Raw genomic sequence first — 16,853 nt, 5'->3', positions numbered from 1 at the left:
TAGTTGATTCAGATGATTAGGTTAATAGTTCGTTTAGAGACCCTTTTCATGATATGCTAATTTTTTGAGATAGGAATTTTGGGTTTTCATGAGCTGTATGCCAAAATCATCAGTATTAAAACAATAAAAGACCTGAAATATTTCAGTTGGTGTGCAATGAATCTAAAATATATGAAAGTTTAATTTTTATCATTACATTATGGAAAATAATGAACTTTATCACAATATGCTAATTTTTTGAGAAGGACCTGTACATACAACAAAGACCGACAAGGGAAAGGAGAAACAGACACGGTTAAATACACAAACACAATGAAGACTCAACGAGACACAGGTGAGAACAATGAAGAGTGCAGGCAGTGAGAGGGGCCAGGAATTGTGGGAATTGTAGTTTCACGCTCGGACAGTGAGACTACGGGCGGACAACAGGGAAAACGTGACATGGAATGGGAGCGGTGACAGGTGAAACGGAAAACACGGAGCAGACCAGGAAACATGACATAAACGTGATGGGTGAAAACAGAGAACATAGGACAGACAACACAGGAACATTACATAATCCCCCCTCAAAAGGACCGGATTCCAGACGGTCCTAAGAGACAGGAGGGAAAAACCAACAGGAATAACCAGATGTACAGGGCGAGAGGGGCTAGAAGGGAGGAAAAACAAACAGACCAAAGGGGGCACAAGGCACACAAAGACAGAGTAAGGAGGTACACGGAACAATTAGGCAGTCCATGTGGGCACAGGGGGCAAGGCAGTCCACGGGGGCAAGAAGGGAAATGTAACAGTCCACGGGGGCACAAGGGGCAGACCGGAAGACCAGGGAGGCCGAGAGGGCAGGTAAGCAGTCTCTGGGGGTGTGTGAAGGGAACCGGGTCAGGTGGCCTGGGGGTGAAGGGAACCGGGTCAGGTGGTCTGGGGGGGACAGGTTTAGGAGGCCAGGGAGGTTTCGACCGGGCAAGGACAGGTTTGGGTGGCCCGGGAGCTGGCCGAAAGGCAAGGGCCGGTTCAGGGGGCCTGGGAGGTGGCCACAGGACAGAGGCCAGTTCAGATGGCCCTGGAGCTGGCCACTTGGCAAGGGCCGGTTCAGGGGACCTGGGGGGTGGCCACAGGACAGGGACAGGAGGCCTGGGAGACGGCCACCGGACAGGGACGGGTCCAGGAGGCCTGGGAGGCGGCCTCAGGACAGGGACAGGTCTAGGAGGTCTGGGAGGTGGCCGCAGAACAGGGGCCAGTTCAGGGGACCTGGGATGTGGCTCCAGGACAGGGACTGGCTTAGGTGACCTAGGAGGTGGCCATAGGGCTAGGGCTGATTCAAGGGGCCTGGGAGGAAGAGTGGCCACTAGGGGAGCTGGCGGAGCCAAGGAGGACTTCTGAGACGGAGCCCATGAAGACTTGGGTGGTGGCGCCGAAGGAGGCGCAGGCAAGGCCGTAGGAGACCCTGGGGGCGGAGCTGCAAGGGGCTCTGGAGACGAAGCTGAGGGAGGCTCTGGGGCCTCAGGAGGCGGAGCTGAGGGAGGCTCTGGGGCCTCAGGAGGCGGAGCAGAGGGAGGCTCAGGAGGCAGAGTCGTGGGAGGCTCAGGAGGCAGAGCCGTGGGAGGCTCAGGAGGCAGAGCCGAGGAAGGTGGCGCCATAGGAGGCTCTAGAGGCGAAGCTCTGGAAGGCTCTGGAGGCAGAGCCGAGGGAGGTGGCGCCGTAGGAGGCTTTGAAGGCGGAGGCCTGGGAGGCTCTGGAGGCGGAGCCGATGGAGGTGACGCCGTAGGAGGCTTGGGAGGCGGAGCCGTAGGAGGCCCTGGAGGCGGGGCCTTTAGGGGCGGAGCCATAGGAGGCTCGGGAGGCGGAGCCGTAGGGGGCTCAGAAGGCTCTGGGAGTAGAGCCGTAGGAGGCTCGGGAGGCGGAGCCATAGGAGGCTCTGGAGGTGGAGCCGTAGGAGGCTCAGGGAGAAGGGCCCTGGAAGGCTCGAGAGGCTTGAGGGGCGGAGCCCTGGGAGGCTCGAGAGGCTTGAGGGGCGGAGCCCTGGGAGGCTCGAGAGGCTTGAGGGGCGGAGCCCTGGGAGGCTCGAGAGGCTTGAGGGGCAGAGCCCTGGGAGGCTCGAGTGACTTGAGGGGCGGAGCCCTGGGAGGCTCGAGAGGCGGAGCCCTGGAAGGCTCGAGAGGCTTGAGAGGCGGAGCCCTGGGTGGCTCAAGAGGCGGAGCCCTGGGTGGCTCGAGAGACTTGAGAGGCTGAGCCCTAGGAGGCTCGGGAGGAGGAGCCCTGGAAGGCTCGAGAGACTTGAGAGGCGGAGCCCTGGAAAGCTCGGGAGGCGGAGCTCTGGAAAGCACGAGAGGACTTCTGAGAGGCGGAGCCCTGGATGGCCCGAGAGGCTGGAGAGGCGGAGCCCTGGGAGGCTCGAGAAGCTCGAGAGGCGGAGCGCTGGAAAGCTCGAGCGGCGGAGCCCTGGAAGGCTCGAGAGGCGGAGCCCTGGAAGGCTCGAGAGGCGGAGCCCTGGAAGGTTCGAGGGGCGCTGGCTGTTGGATGGTCATGGCCGCTGGTGCTAGCTCTTGGACGGTCATGGCTGCTGGCGCTGGCTCTTGGACGGTCATGGCTACTGGCGCTGGCTCAGGGACGGTCGAGGCTACAGGCGCTGGCTCAGGGACGGTCGAGGCTACAGGCGCTGGCTCAGGGACGGTCGAGGCTACAGGCGCTGGCTCACTGACTTCAGGGGCGACAGGCTCGCTTCACAGTGATGTGCGTAGGCGTTGGCTCGCTCACCGTGATATGCGTAGGTGCCGGCTCGCTGAACGTGGCAGGCGCTGGCTCGCTGACCGTGGCAAGCGCGGGCGCTGGCTCGCTAACCGTGGCAGACGCGGGCTCGCTGACCGTGGCAGGCGTGGGCGCTGGCTCGCTGACTGTGGCAGGCGTGAGCTGGAGAGCGGAGGCTTTCCTTCTCCTCCTTCTCCGGGCGGAAGAAGTTGGCTGCGCTGGCTCATCGATCCGGGAAGGCAGGGGCTCAGGGTCGTCAGCCGGGAACACGAGGGGTGGTTCCTCGGGTGCGTGTTCTCGGAGGGTGAGACTCACGTACTCCCTCCACGTGTGCACTCCGAATTCCGGCACTTTCCGCCGCTGGGCTGATGATAACCCGATCCGGTAGATAAGCTTCAGGGAAGCGTCGTCGAACCCGGTGTGGATGGCGACCATGGAGAAGAGCCGTGAGTACTCGCGGACGGGAAAATTTGCCTGGGCCAGCATGGTGAAAACCGCTGCTAGATCCATTTGCGGTCGGTCTTTCTGTCACGAATGACGGTGAAGGTAGACACAGGGACGAGGATCTAAACGCAGCAAGGTTTATTCAAAGTAAATGGCAACACAAAAGAACACCAACAAAAGAAACATCCACGATGGGAAAAGGTAAACAAAACACGAGAGGCAAACAAAGGGTTAACACAACACAGAAGGCATACTCGGGGAAAACTGCGGTGAAAAAACAATGATGGAAACATGGGCAACCGGCATCTACATACAACAAAGACCGACAAGGGAAAGGAGAAACAGACACGGTTAAATACACAAACACAATGAAGACTCAACGAGACACAGGTGAGAACAATGAAGAGTGCAGGCAGTGAGAGGGGCCAGGAATTGTGGGAATTGTAGTTTCACGCTCGGACAGTGAGACTACGTGCGGACAACAGGGAAAACGTGACATGGAATGGGAGCGGTGACAGGTGAAACGGAAAACACGGAGCAGACCAGGAAACATGACATAAACGTGACGGGTGAAAACAGAGAACATAGGACAGACAACACAGGAACGTTACAGAGGTAATTAGCCCGTTAGTAAAGGTCATTGTCCAGCTGTTCAGCTGAGAAATGCATACTGGATTATTTCAATAAACTCATTTAGATTTGTCTTTTTTGAATAAAATAAAACATGTTAGTGCATTGCTAAAACCTTTACAGAATGATTTTTTTTTCTCATCATATTAACAATGATGCATACTGTTTCATTTTTGAAAAATAGTAGACAGTAGTATATTCTGCACAGTGTGCAGTGTGTGTGGTGAACTACCATTTCATCCTCACATTGCCAATATATCGTCTTTGTTCATCACTGCTCTTCTGATCACCTACCAGGTGCTGTATGCTGTGCAGGGTGGAGTTGGGGGCAGGGACACAGTAAAAGCTCCACCCATGAATAAGCCAGCACAGAGAGACAGAGGGATTTGATTGGTCAGATGGGCAGACCGGCTCCCAATGCAGAACACAGCCGAGAACTCTAACTGAACTCGAAGGCAAGATTTCACCTCCCTCTGCAAGAGCAGGATAGAGATTACAATGCTGATCAAGCACACAATTCAAATAAATACACAATTGGGCACAAACTACACCAGCACCGACAAAGGCACTTCAGAGGTTCCTCGCTGGGACAGTGGCTGAAAGGGGAACCGTCATTCGCAAAGTTAGGTCACTCTGTGAACCTAACCAGAGAACCCAGTTAGGTTCACAGAGTTTATTACTGGATTTTTTTTATTTTATTTTGTACACAGAGATGGGTCCATCCATTGCAAAAATCAGTTGACATCCACACCTCTTGTTGCATTACTGTATATCCCAGTGGGAAAAAATAGTTTTTGTGTTGTTTTTCCAAAGTTGGAGTGCCTATAACGCCAGCATTAATTATATCTTAATATCCTTTAAGATTCTTGTTCAGAATAAAATTCTCTTCATATCTACATTTTTAAGACCCTATATGGTTAAATCCCAGAGATACTGGGCTCTCAATGTGGTTCCATCCAGAAAATTGTTACATTTTATACATTTTCAAAGGTTAAAACCAAATGTGGGTCACATGATATGAAGCTAGTTTTTCTTATCAAACAAAAGTCTGATGCCCAAATAATGTGAAGCTTGAAATGAATCTTTGTTTATTCACATTAAAACAATAAATGTCAAAATCTCAATGAAGTTTATCTCCATCTATGCGACTAAACGCATTTGCATACCCATTTTTGTAATAGAACTACCTATCTTTGAGTACAAATAAAATAATGATGCCGCCAAGTTTATTTTTTAACCTATAGTTTTGTTTCAAAATTGAATGTGAAAATGGTCATGGTGTTTGAAGAGTGCACGTGCGAGGAACAGACCGGATAGCAAACGTCATAGAATAGAGCCCAACAACATGTCAACACAGTGGAAAGAATTCAACTTTTCTGGGAGTACAGTGGGAAAATGACATATACTATAAACTACACCCATTTATACACACCAATGTAAAATATCATCCGTCCCTCACGTCTGCATATGTGAGCTTGTACATTGGGGGAATCCCAGAGGTTTATGTAAGAGGGAAACCCCACTACTGTGTCACAATTCAGCTGCAGGCTGTGATCGAAACAAATGCAGCAACAACTTTGGAATATCTGGAAATAAAACCATTTATATACACAAATATATATATAACTCACGTGGCAGTATGCTCTCTTTTAAGGGACACTGTGTGTTTCTTCTTGTGTCAATTCCTGTATACCACAGCTGTGAACACACAATAATCTGTGTTATGCATTACTAGTTTATGACGAGTTCATAGTGTATTCAGATTATGTAGATATGAGTGTACTTGATAAAGAGTTTGGATGAGGTGCACACCTGCACACAGAGACATGGCACCAGGTAAGAGAAGCTCAGATTAACTGTCCGATTCACCTTTGGGTCAATCTGAAACACAAACACTGACTTCACATCCAGCATGATCATTTGATAAATCATTTATCTATGCAAATCCTGTGCATCTAGAGTGAAACTGTACATAGGTAAATGTCATTATAACTATGACGTGGTAATATTTTACCACAAAATCCAAGAAAAAACTTAATTACAATGTATCCGGACATTTTATGTTATTGTAACTCTCGTCTTACAATTGTGATTCTAATGACAGTAATACAGTCATTTTACAGACATTAGCTGCATCCCAACCGCACACTCCTGCACGATTTTGTGGTGTGAGTAGTATGTTAACACTGAAAATGCAGTGTATTTAAGTACCCGGATAATACACTTCTTCAACCGGAGTGTGGAATGTTGGACACTAAATGCACTCCGAGCACACCGTTTGCCGTACGTAGCAAAAGGGGCGGAGTTACCTGGCAGCACTGCTGGTCTGACAAAACAATTGTAAATAATGATATGTATGAATGTAGCAAAGCTTCAGTGAACAGAGCGCCTTTACAAATGTGAGTTGAACGCTTCACAATCACCACACAGGTGTTTACCTGAGGCAGGCTAGTGTGCTAAAGCTAGCGACAACATATCACGTGTGCTTGAAACGTCACTTGCACACAGCTGTTAAATGGCAAACGTAATCCATTGACAGCACAAGTAACTACTAAATCATTTTATACTTCTTTCTTCTGATTTTGGGGTGAAATATGACCTGTACATGTTCGTACACACGCAGCACACAGGACAGAATTCACTGCATTCTCGAATATTTAGGTCTAAACACACACATACACACAAAAACACACACTTGCACATATTCACCCACCTGACCAAAGTAGGTTAATTCATTACACTCTGCATATGAATGCTTGTAACACAGGCTGATCCTCACAATTTGGTCTGTTTGCAACGTAACAGTGAATTGTTTAGCACGATTATCCACGGTGACACTGGCTTCAGGCATTGGGTCGTCATAGTCTGGTTCGAGACATAGTCAAAACACTCATGAATCAGCAACTTTTGTCATTTAATGGAAACTCTGGACATTTGTGAAGCGAGTGAGAGAGACAGACACCTGTTTTGACGTGCTCAACGATGTAAGATGCACTGATCAGCATATCACTGTGGCTGTAAACAGACATGTTGACCTCAGAGCCAGACTGAGCCGGGAAGCAGTCATACCGTAGGATCCACTAGAGGGAGACAGTGTGACATTGAGAAGACGGCACGCGCAGTACAGCTGAACACATGTAGAGGTACACAAGCGTTCACTCACATATGTCCGATGGGGTGTCGTGGTCGTCTTGCGTGTAAGAACTTTAGCTTTATGAGGCTGAAACAGCTGTTCCCCGTTAGTGCTGTTCCACTGGAGAGGAAGAAAATATCATCATTATTATATAACACGTACTGGTAGTCCTGAGCTGAATTCTGATCAGAAGAGCAGCATTTAAAGTCAATAACCGCAAAACTGTGATCATACTTTCTCCATTAATGTGACAAGCTCTGTGTCTTGGCAACTGTTAACAGCCTACAGAAATAGTTTATTTTCATTATTAATATTAATGCATTGAACCCTTTATTGAACAATTCTGTCTTTCCTTGCTGAAAAATCTTTACTGCCTTGATGCTAGTTGGTTCTGAAATATACTTTAGCATCATTTGTTTGCAGGTTATCTAATGCATTGACATTCACACATTTTGAAGTATGACTGAAGCATCCAAACACATTTGAGGCCAACGTATATGTGTTTGGAATATAACTGTAGTTCTCTCTCTCTATCGCAACTCATATTCAATTTCCAAACGTCAGCAGACTACCAAGAGAGTGCGGTTTCTGTTCCAGATGAGGAGTGTGTGGGAGGCACCCGTTTGTGAGTCACTGAAGTCAATCTTCAAAGCTTCATTTGTCACTACAAAACACAAAACACAAATGATTTATCGCCCAAAAATGACAATTCTGTCATCATTTACTCCCCCATATGACTTGTTTGCTTCTGTGTAACACAAGAGTCAGATCTTTTCAACGAAACAGTTGTTCTACATCACTAAACTTTGTTGGAGAATCAGACTAACTCGGTTCTCAATATAGTCTCACTCAATTATCCTGTCAGAGTCGTTCTTGATTATACAACTAACGTCAATTTTGGTCTGTTGGAAGACTCACAGCAGAAGAGTCATATGGACTACGTTTATGGTGATGTTTGGCACTCAGCTCCCCCTTTAAAGTAATTGAATGGAAACTCTGAGCAGGACATTGTTTAACATGTGTCTTTATGTGCCCCATGCAAGAAAGAAACATGGGAACTACTTATTTTTGGGAACTACTCCTTGAACCCAAGTCATCATTGTGCTGTCATAATGGGTGATATGGTTCATTGTGATCTTGTACATACGCAGAGGTTCCACAGAAAGATGCACACGGACGCACACATCCTGTCCATGTAGAGCCGTGTAGAGTTTCAGCTGAGGCAGGTGGCGCTCTTTCATGCCAACATACATGAAACATACAAATGAACAAAAAGCAAAGATTTCAGACATTGACAATGATCTGCGATGAGCATATGTTTGACTGAATTGTAGTCTGCGCTGCTGAATTTCAGTGTAAATGAAATGTATGGATCTATATGAATGAAAGAGAAATCCAAATTTAAAGTTAACACGAAACAGCGTTTACAACCCATTTTACTTCTGTAATGTAATAATGTGAAACAGGATATTCATTAAGATAAAAAAATGGAGAACATGGCTTGATTCTATTCATCAGGAATTGATTGGATGGTGAATAGTGAGCATTTCATATTTGAGAAATATGGGTTACATGGTAAAATAAACACTTTATTTTAATGTGTCCTTCTTACACATATTATATGTATTTACTATAGTAATAACAGTCAATTATATGTAATTACAAGCAACTAACCCTAAACGTATAATAATTACATCAGTAATTATTTGTGTAATTACACTGTAACAAGGATATTTTAAAATAAAGTGTAACCAAAATATGTTCACGATATATATATATATATATATATATTTTTTTTTATTTACAAATTTACTTTCAAGGTATTTTTGTATTATTTTACGAGTTGTGAACCTGCAGAGTTGTGTTAACAGTGCATGTTAAACTGGAACTGGTCCGTGGAAATAAAGCGAGCTTAACTCCGAGCACCTCCTCAGAATGTCTTTTTTTATTTGCAGCATTCTCACAGATGACAGTATATTTGCAACTGTTCTCATATGACTGAAAGAGTGAGGACTCGCCTCTGAACAAACAGCGAATCAGACACAGACATGGTCATCTCTTCTTGAAATGATAATAAAGTGTATTTCTTCAAGTGTCTTTGTGTCTAACAGTATTTCTCGTCATGTGTCACTCTGAAACGTCTTGCAGGTTGCCCGTTACAATGGCAGATAGATGAGCAAAATTACACGTCGCAGCGCATGAAATAAGAACGTAAAAACCTGCATTTGGTGGGTAGCAACTCTCAGCAGGTGCTAATTTTATTCAGCTACTATTTAATTTTTATGGAAACTTCCCAGTTCCATGGGTTTCCGATATTGTTGAACATCGTCTGCCGATGAGTGTTGATTATTGGCATCGGGATATTTGTCAGATATATCTATCTGGCCTATCGCCCAGCATTATTTCATTCCAGAACATTTACCAAAATGTTTTAGCCTAAAACTATGGCGCTATTTGGCTCTTTTGGTGACATCAGCGGAAAGTCATTTCAGACACAGTGCTATTAAACAGGTCCCTGCTGCAAATTTTTTTTTGGATAAATTCTTTCTAGTGTAGACATATATCAATAATTATATTGATGATGAAAGCCCAAATATGAAATGTCATCGATCAATATTTAGTTGATCCATTATTTTGTCATCAGGGTCAAAATGACAATTTTCACCACAATGGAGCAAAACTACATGTTAGAAAATAACCTCAGAAATGTGTCAGTATTATGACACAATAACCTCAGTATTATTGTATTTTTTACACAGAGATAGGTAGATCTATTACTAATATCAATGCCAATTGTTTGTGTGTTGTTTTTCTAAAGTTGAAGTGCCTGAACTTCAGAAGTATTAAAGATATCTTAATATAGTTTTAGATTCTGGTTCGGAATAAACTTTCTTTTCTGTATCTTCATTTTTAAAGCTACATATTGTTAAATTCCAAAGATATGGGGATCTAAATTTGGTTCCATCCAAAAAACGAATTCTTTTTTCACCCATTTTCAACGGTTGAAAACCAAATGTGGGTCACATGGTATGAAGCTAATTTTTCTTGTCCAACATAACAAAGGTCTGATGCCCAAATAATGTGAAGCTTGAAATGTAGCTTTGTTTATTCACATTAAAACAATAATGTCAAAATCTTGATCAAGTATGTTTAACTTCAGACAAAGTATTAACAACATCTAAATATTGAGCAGAAGTTTCAGAAATTCATTTGACATGGAATAATCCAATGACATTTTGATGAAATGGTGTATTGTATAATTACTTACCAGCACCACAGCGTTCCTTTAGATACAACAAAGAAAAAGAAAAGGAGAGATGTTAAAATAGATGTCTGATACTTGAGCATTCCTTTACAAGATTGTAATTTATTTATTAGATTATTTATAGAACATAATTACAATCAATGCATCTATAATTCAGACCTGAACATGAAAACAGTGTGTCTGTTTCATATGGAAGGCATTTTTCCCCTTTTTCTTTAAGTAAAAAATGAAAATAAAGCAGCTGATATTTGAGTTTAAAATGAGAAAGCATGTGGTTTTCACAGGTCTATGAATTAAACTCTGTGCATCACAAAAGGTTTAACTGTGCTTAAATATAATGTTGTTCATGAAAAAAGCAATATTCTGTCTGGTGTTATACTGTACATATTGTATATATGAGCATGGTGATAAGGCTCTATGTTAAAACAAATCGTTTTTAGACACGTTTGAGGTGAAACAGATCTTGATTCCACAAGGAATGGATTTTCATACAATCATGCACATTACTGTGATTCTCACTGACTCTCAGCTGAACACATATTATACTGCCATATATAAACATCTGCATTGTGACAGGGGCAATACAAATAAAACTGACTTTTCACTGGTCCCATTATAGCTACATTTCTACATTCAAACTGTTCAACGTTCACCATTTTATTTTTAGACTGATGGATTTTCAGTCTTTCCTTAAGCCAAAATACAGTAAACATAGTACACGCACATGAATAAAAATAGGGTGAATTCTGATAAATTGGGCCACTTTTGTCAACTCAGTATCAAAAAGTAACCACTTTTACTTAAATATCATATTCTCTGACAGTGGACGTAGGACTCTTTTTACACCTTTAACAGCCATCTTGGATGATCCAAAAAAGTAATAATAATGAAAATACAGGTGTAAACATGGTTGAAAATGTTTTGTGATCTTATCTCTCAAACCACATGCATGTCAAATACATGTGACCACATTGCATTTGTCATGTAACACACACACACGCACACACACACACACACACAACAGTGAAGGACTGTCTTCTCAGGTCTGTCAATCAGCCTCTAATAAACAAGACTTTTAAACTTTGCCAGTTAAATGCAACCTTAAAAAAATAAACGTCATATAGAAATATTGGGAAAAGTGCATACATCTACATGCATAAAACTTCACGAAACATCTTCAGAAAGTCTAACATTAACATGCAATGACACAGATCATGTGAAGCACACAAATCAAGTTCATTTATTACCAGAACTCAAATCTGAATGAAGATTAAAATTCATATGCATGTTAAATGCACCACATTTGCATTTTTTTTTAAAGAAATAATAATAAAACATTATTCTGCAGTTTGAGAAAACATTTATATTATAAACATTTTTAAAAATGTGCACGTTGCAATACTGGAATCTCTTTACATACACTGGCAGCCACAAGTTTGGAATAATGTACAGATTTTGCTGTTTCGGAAGGAAATTGGTGCTTTTTTCATCAAAGTGACATTCAACTGAACACAAAGTATAGTCAGGACATTACTGATGTAAAAAACAGCACCATCACTATTTGAAAAAAGTCATTTTTGATCAAATCTAGTCAGCAGCTTCACTCCAACACCTTTTCATTGAGTAATCATCTAAATTGATCATTTGGTACTAGAAAATCACTTGCCATTATATCAAACACAGCTGAAAGATATTTGATTCATTAAATGAAGCTTAACATTGTCTTTGTGTTTGTTTTTGAGTTGCCACAGTATGCAATAGACTGGCACGTCTTAAGCTCAATATTAGATCAAAAATGGCAAAAAGAAACAGCTTTCTCTGGAAACTCGTCAGTCAATCATTGTTTTGAGGAATGAAGGCTATACAATGCTTGCAGTTTGTTTGTTTTAATGTGTTTTTGGTCTCTTTTATTTCAAGCTGTTTCGATGCTACTAGTGTACGATCAGCAAACGCTCTTAAGTTTTCAAACCGCAACTGATGTTCGGCCTAATCAATCCCAGAGAGGCCCAAATGACTCTTCCTCTCCCTTCCTAGCGTTCTTACCGACACGTCTACGCCACCCTCTGTACCTCCTCCTGAGGGAAAAGCGCCGGAAAAGAAAGCGGGGAGGTTCAACTTCAGAGTTTCTTGGTTGAAAACAAGATCTTTGATGCGTTTCAATCAGGATTTAAGAAATCTCATTCTACTGAGACAGCTCTCTTAAAAGTGTTATATGATGTTTTATAAGCCACCAACTCCAGAGATTCTGTAGCGCTAGTACTGTTAGATCTGAGTGCTGCTTTTGACACTGTGGATCATAATGTTCTTTTGTCTCATCTAGAACAGGTTGTGGTTATAAAGTGTTCAGCCTTAAGTTGGTTTCAATCATACCTTACAAACAGGAGTTTTTCAGTCAATATAGGCCAATTCCACTCTGAGTTTGTTCCTTTGAATTGCGGTGTCCCCCAAGCTTCTACTCTAACTCACATAATGTTCTCACTCTATATGCTTCCACTTGGTTCTATTTGTAATAAACACGGCATATCTTACCACTGTTATGCTGACGACACACAAATTTATCTTCCACTGACTCAAAAGAGCAGTTTAGACCCCTTGGTAGCTTGCTTTATGGATGTTAAATCATGGATGTCTTTAAAAAATTTTAAGTTTAAATGAGTCTAAAACAGAGATTGTGGTATTTACTTCTACAAGATTAATGCCAATTTCAATTTTGATGCCTTAACACCCTATGTTAAGCCCTATGGAAAAAATCTGGGAGTCCTTTTGGACAGTGCACTAAAACTTGATAGACAAGTTAACACGGTTGTAAAATCTATTTTTTACTCTCTTTTAAGAACTTTGAAAGGGTGATTCATGCTTTCATTTGCACTAGGCTTGATTACTGCAACTCTCTATACCTGGGAATTAACCATTCTTCTTCATGTCACCTTCAAATGGTACAAAATGCGGCTGCTAGAGTTTTAACAGGGGCTCGAAAGCAGGAAGATATCACCCCTATTTTACGCTCTTTGCATGGTTTACCTGTTCTCTATAGAATTGATTTTAAAGTGCTAGAAATGGTTTAACACCCTCATATCTCTCTGACCTGTAGATAGATCACCACCCAGTGAGAGCTCTCAGGTGAGCCGATCAAAGACTTTAAGTGGTTCCAAAATCAAAGTTAAAGTCTAGGGGCGATCGAGCATTCGACGTAGCAGCTCGCAAACTTTGGAACAGCCTACCAAGTCAAATTAGAACTGCCCCCACACTGCCTATTTTTAAATCTAAGCTAAAAATATTTGTATTTGATTTGGCCTACAATTTGTGACGTGATGCTTTATAGGGTATTATGTGTGACTCTGTGCTGATTGTATCTGATGGTAATTTATGTTTTATTGTACAGCACATTGGTCAGCGGTAGTTGTTTTTAATAGTGCTCTATAAATAATACATTTATTGATTGATTTATTGATTGATTGAAAGAAACACAATATATATGGACAATATATAATTGTAAAAGAGTGTTATGGATCTTAACCCCATTGAGTTTTTGTGGGATCAGTTAGACTGTAAGGTGCGTGAGAAGTGCCAGATAAGACAGACACATCTATGACAAGTGCTACAGGAAGTGTGGGGTGAAAGGTCACCTGAGTATCTGGACAAACTGTACATGGAGGATTTTTTTTTATGAGAACTCTTTGAAGTAGTTTAAGAAGTTCAAATTGTAATGTAATTGTTCATGTTATTAATGTCCTGAATTTACATTGTGATCAGTTGAATGCCACTTTGGTGCACCCTTAGCAAGCTGGACCTGAAATATTGATATAGTTATCGCGAGTACAACAGTAGTTTCATTAACTACTAATCAGAGCATTGCAGCAAGACACTGGATTATTTGTTAATTTTTTTAACTTTTGTTTTAAAATGGAAGCATTTTTCTGTAACTGAAATGTTGTTGTTTACACTGCAAATAACATAGCAGCAACAGGAACTTTGTGAAAGGAGTGAAAACTTTCTATATCCACTTCAAAGATCTCTTCAAAGTCAGAAAGAGAGTAGGGGAGGGGAAATTTGAAGACCAAAACCTCCTCTTCATTTTCCTCTCTGAGTAACTCTGAATGCATGTTTATTTGAGTGACTAGTGACACACTTTTGAAAAGAAAATTGAAGTGATGCTCATATTTTTCAGACGATAAGTTTAGTGTTTTAGACCTGAGACTAACATGTTCAAGCTTCTTGTACTGGACCTACTGAAGCTCATTTAAACATCTGTATAACATATCCAGGTGTGTAGATATATAGGTGTTATCCAATAAATTTAATAGGTAAGTAGAGGTATAGGTCCAGTATATGATATAGGCCTAAAGGTATTTATTTAGATATAGGTAGCAGTATATACAGTATATAGACATACAGTGCTGTGAAAAATAATTTGTCCCCATCCTGATTTCTTCTGCGTTTGTGTGTTTTCAAAAATTCTAACAAAATCTAACATAAAACAAAAGGCAATCTGAGCAAACACAAAATACAGTTTTTAAAGGATAATGTTATTTATTGAAGCAAAAAAGATATCCAATACCAACTGGGCCTGTGTGGAAAAAGTATTTGTCCCCTGCTAAATCCCCAAATCTATGAAACTGCATTCATAATGGGGTTCAGCTGGACTAGACACACCCAGACCGGATTACTGCCAGCCCTGTTCAATCAAATCAACACCTAAACACAACTTTATCAGCAGCATGAAATTGGCTAAAAGGCCAACACTATGCTGAGGTCAAAACATTTCAGAAATGATGAGGAACAAGGTTATTGAAATACATCAGTCTGGGAAGTGTTACAAAGCTATTTGAAAGGCTCTGGGACTCCAAAGAACCACAGTGAGAACCATTATGTCCAAATGGAGAAAACTTGGCACAGAAGTGACCCGTCCCAAAAGTGGTTGACCTTCCAAAACTCCTCCAAGAGCACAGCGACAACTTGTCCAGGAAGTCACAAAAAGCCAAGGACAACGTCCAAGGAACTGCAGGCATCTCTCGCATCAATAAAGGACACTGTTCATGACTCCACTATCAGAAAGACACTGGCCAAAAATGCCATGCATGGAAGAGCGGGAAACATGAATACTGCTCTCTACCAGAAATCCTAAAGGAGAACGTCCGGTCATCAGTCCGTGAGTTGAAGCTCAAGCTCAACTGGATTATGCAGCAAGACAATGATCCAAAGCATATGAGTAAGTCCACCTCTGAATGACTCAAAAGAAGCTAAATGAAAGTTTTGGAGTGACCTAGTCAAAGTCTTGACCTAAACCCGATTGATATGCTGTGGCAGGACCTTAAACGGTCAGTTCATGCTCGAAAACCCTCCAATGTGTCTGAACTAAAGCAGTTCTGCAAAGAAGAGTGGGTCAAAATTCCCCCACAGTGTTGTGAAAGACCGATCTCCAGTTATCGGAAGTGTTTGTTACAGTTGTTGCTGCTAATGGTGGCATATATATTTGAAAACTGTATTTTGTGTTTATTCAGGATGCCTTTGTGTTAAATTTCGCTTGAAGATAGAAATACTCACGGAGAGGGCGAATCATTTTTCACAGCGCTGTATAGTCATACAGATATTGGAACAAGTAATAATTTCATTAACCGAACGCATTAAAGCACAACATGTTTATGAAGTTTAAGTAGATGGAAAGCAACATCACAGTGTGAGATTTACCTGTAAACATGGTTCAAAATGACTCAACAACCGACACTCAAACACTGATCATATTTGTGTTTTAAAGTAGTATGTGTATCGTTATTTCTCATAAAGACGGTAAAATCACGCTCACCTCTCTAGCTTTGAGAATGTCCCGTCGGTAGATCTCTAGGCAAAACGACAATTCCAACGAAACAAAAGACAAAACTACATAAACGACAAAAGACAATCTGTGCATGGCCGCAAAATAACATTAAAAAATACCAGAGCGTTTCATGATCCGGGTGAATACAGTCAACCCGACACAGACGCCGAAAGTCACTGTTCAATGGGGCGGGAGGATTCTTTGAGTGACGTTCCTTCAGGGTCAAAATTATGACTTTGCATCACGCACTCTCACTGAACACTCAATGTCTTGATTTTTAAAGGTTCTACCATTTAGGCTACTACATTAAATACAAGACGCAGACGAGACGTAAACCGCGTGAAGTCAGTGAAAGGCCTAGGCAGATGTCACGTGTCATTCACATGTTGCAGTGGAGTGATTTGTGTTCAATTTGGCAAACATATATTAGAGATGGGTAATACCACTTATTATATTTTAGATTGGATAACGATTAATTTTAGGCCAATATAACCAATATCGATACCAATACCTCTATTAAATGGAGTTTTGACTAATTATTTGTATAAAATGTTTTACATTATTATTACTTAAATTTGTATATATGTATGGGCCTAAACAAAAAATTATTAGGCTACTTTGTTTACTCTTTAAAAATGAGTTAGTATAAGCCACATATAAAACCTAAAAAATAACCATAGATATTATTATGGTTACTATTACTAAAACCAAGTTACAATATGGATGCTACAGTAATGCTGTAGTAAAACCATGGTTAATTGTATCAAAAACATGGTTACTACAGTCGTGGTTACTAGTCATGGTTAATACAATATTACTAC

The 16,853-nt window shown here is 41.8% G+C and overlaps 1 protein-coding gene across 1 annotated transcript in view; it reads right to left on the bottom strand.

The window, feature by feature from the left end:
• The window catches only part of LOC127631311 (interleukin-17 receptor E), a 34,637-nt gene extending 18,406 nt beyond the window's left edge, over positions 1-16,231 (bottom strand). The window contains exons 1-10 of the mRNA XM_052109397.1: positions 16,021-16,231; positions 10,221-10,236; positions 8,100-8,186; positions 7,525-7,616; positions 6,983-7,072; positions 6,782-6,899; positions 6,533-6,684; positions 5,632-5,700; positions 5,451-5,517; positions 4,114-4,292 (exon numbers count right to left, since the gene is read on the bottom strand). Coding sequence (XP_051965357.1) covers positions 4,114-4,292; positions 5,451-5,517; positions 5,632-5,700; positions 6,533-6,684; positions 6,782-6,899; positions 6,983-7,072; positions 7,525-7,616; positions 8,100-8,186; positions 10,221-10,236; positions 16,021-16,125 — 975 coding nt within the window. The 5' untranslated portion in view covers positions 16,126-16,231. The remainder of the gene's footprint in view (positions 1-4,113; positions 4,293-5,450; positions 5,518-5,631; positions 5,701-6,532; positions 6,685-6,781; positions 6,900-6,982; positions 7,073-7,524; positions 7,617-8,099; positions 8,187-10,220; positions 10,237-16,020) is intronic.
• Positions 16,232-16,853: the final 622 nt, after the last annotated feature.

Source organism: Xyrauchen texanus, chromosome 37, assembly GCF_025860055.1.
Source record: "Xyrauchen texanus isolate HMW12.3.18 chromosome 37, RBS_HiC_50CHRs, whole genome shotgun sequence".
Classification (NCBI taxonomy): domain Eukaryota; kingdom Metazoa; phylum Chordata; class Actinopteri; order Cypriniformes; family Catostomidae; genus Xyrauchen; species Xyrauchen texanus.
The sequence above is the reverse complement of the archived record's forward strand: the minus strand, read 5'-3'. Positions and strand labels throughout refer to the sequence as shown.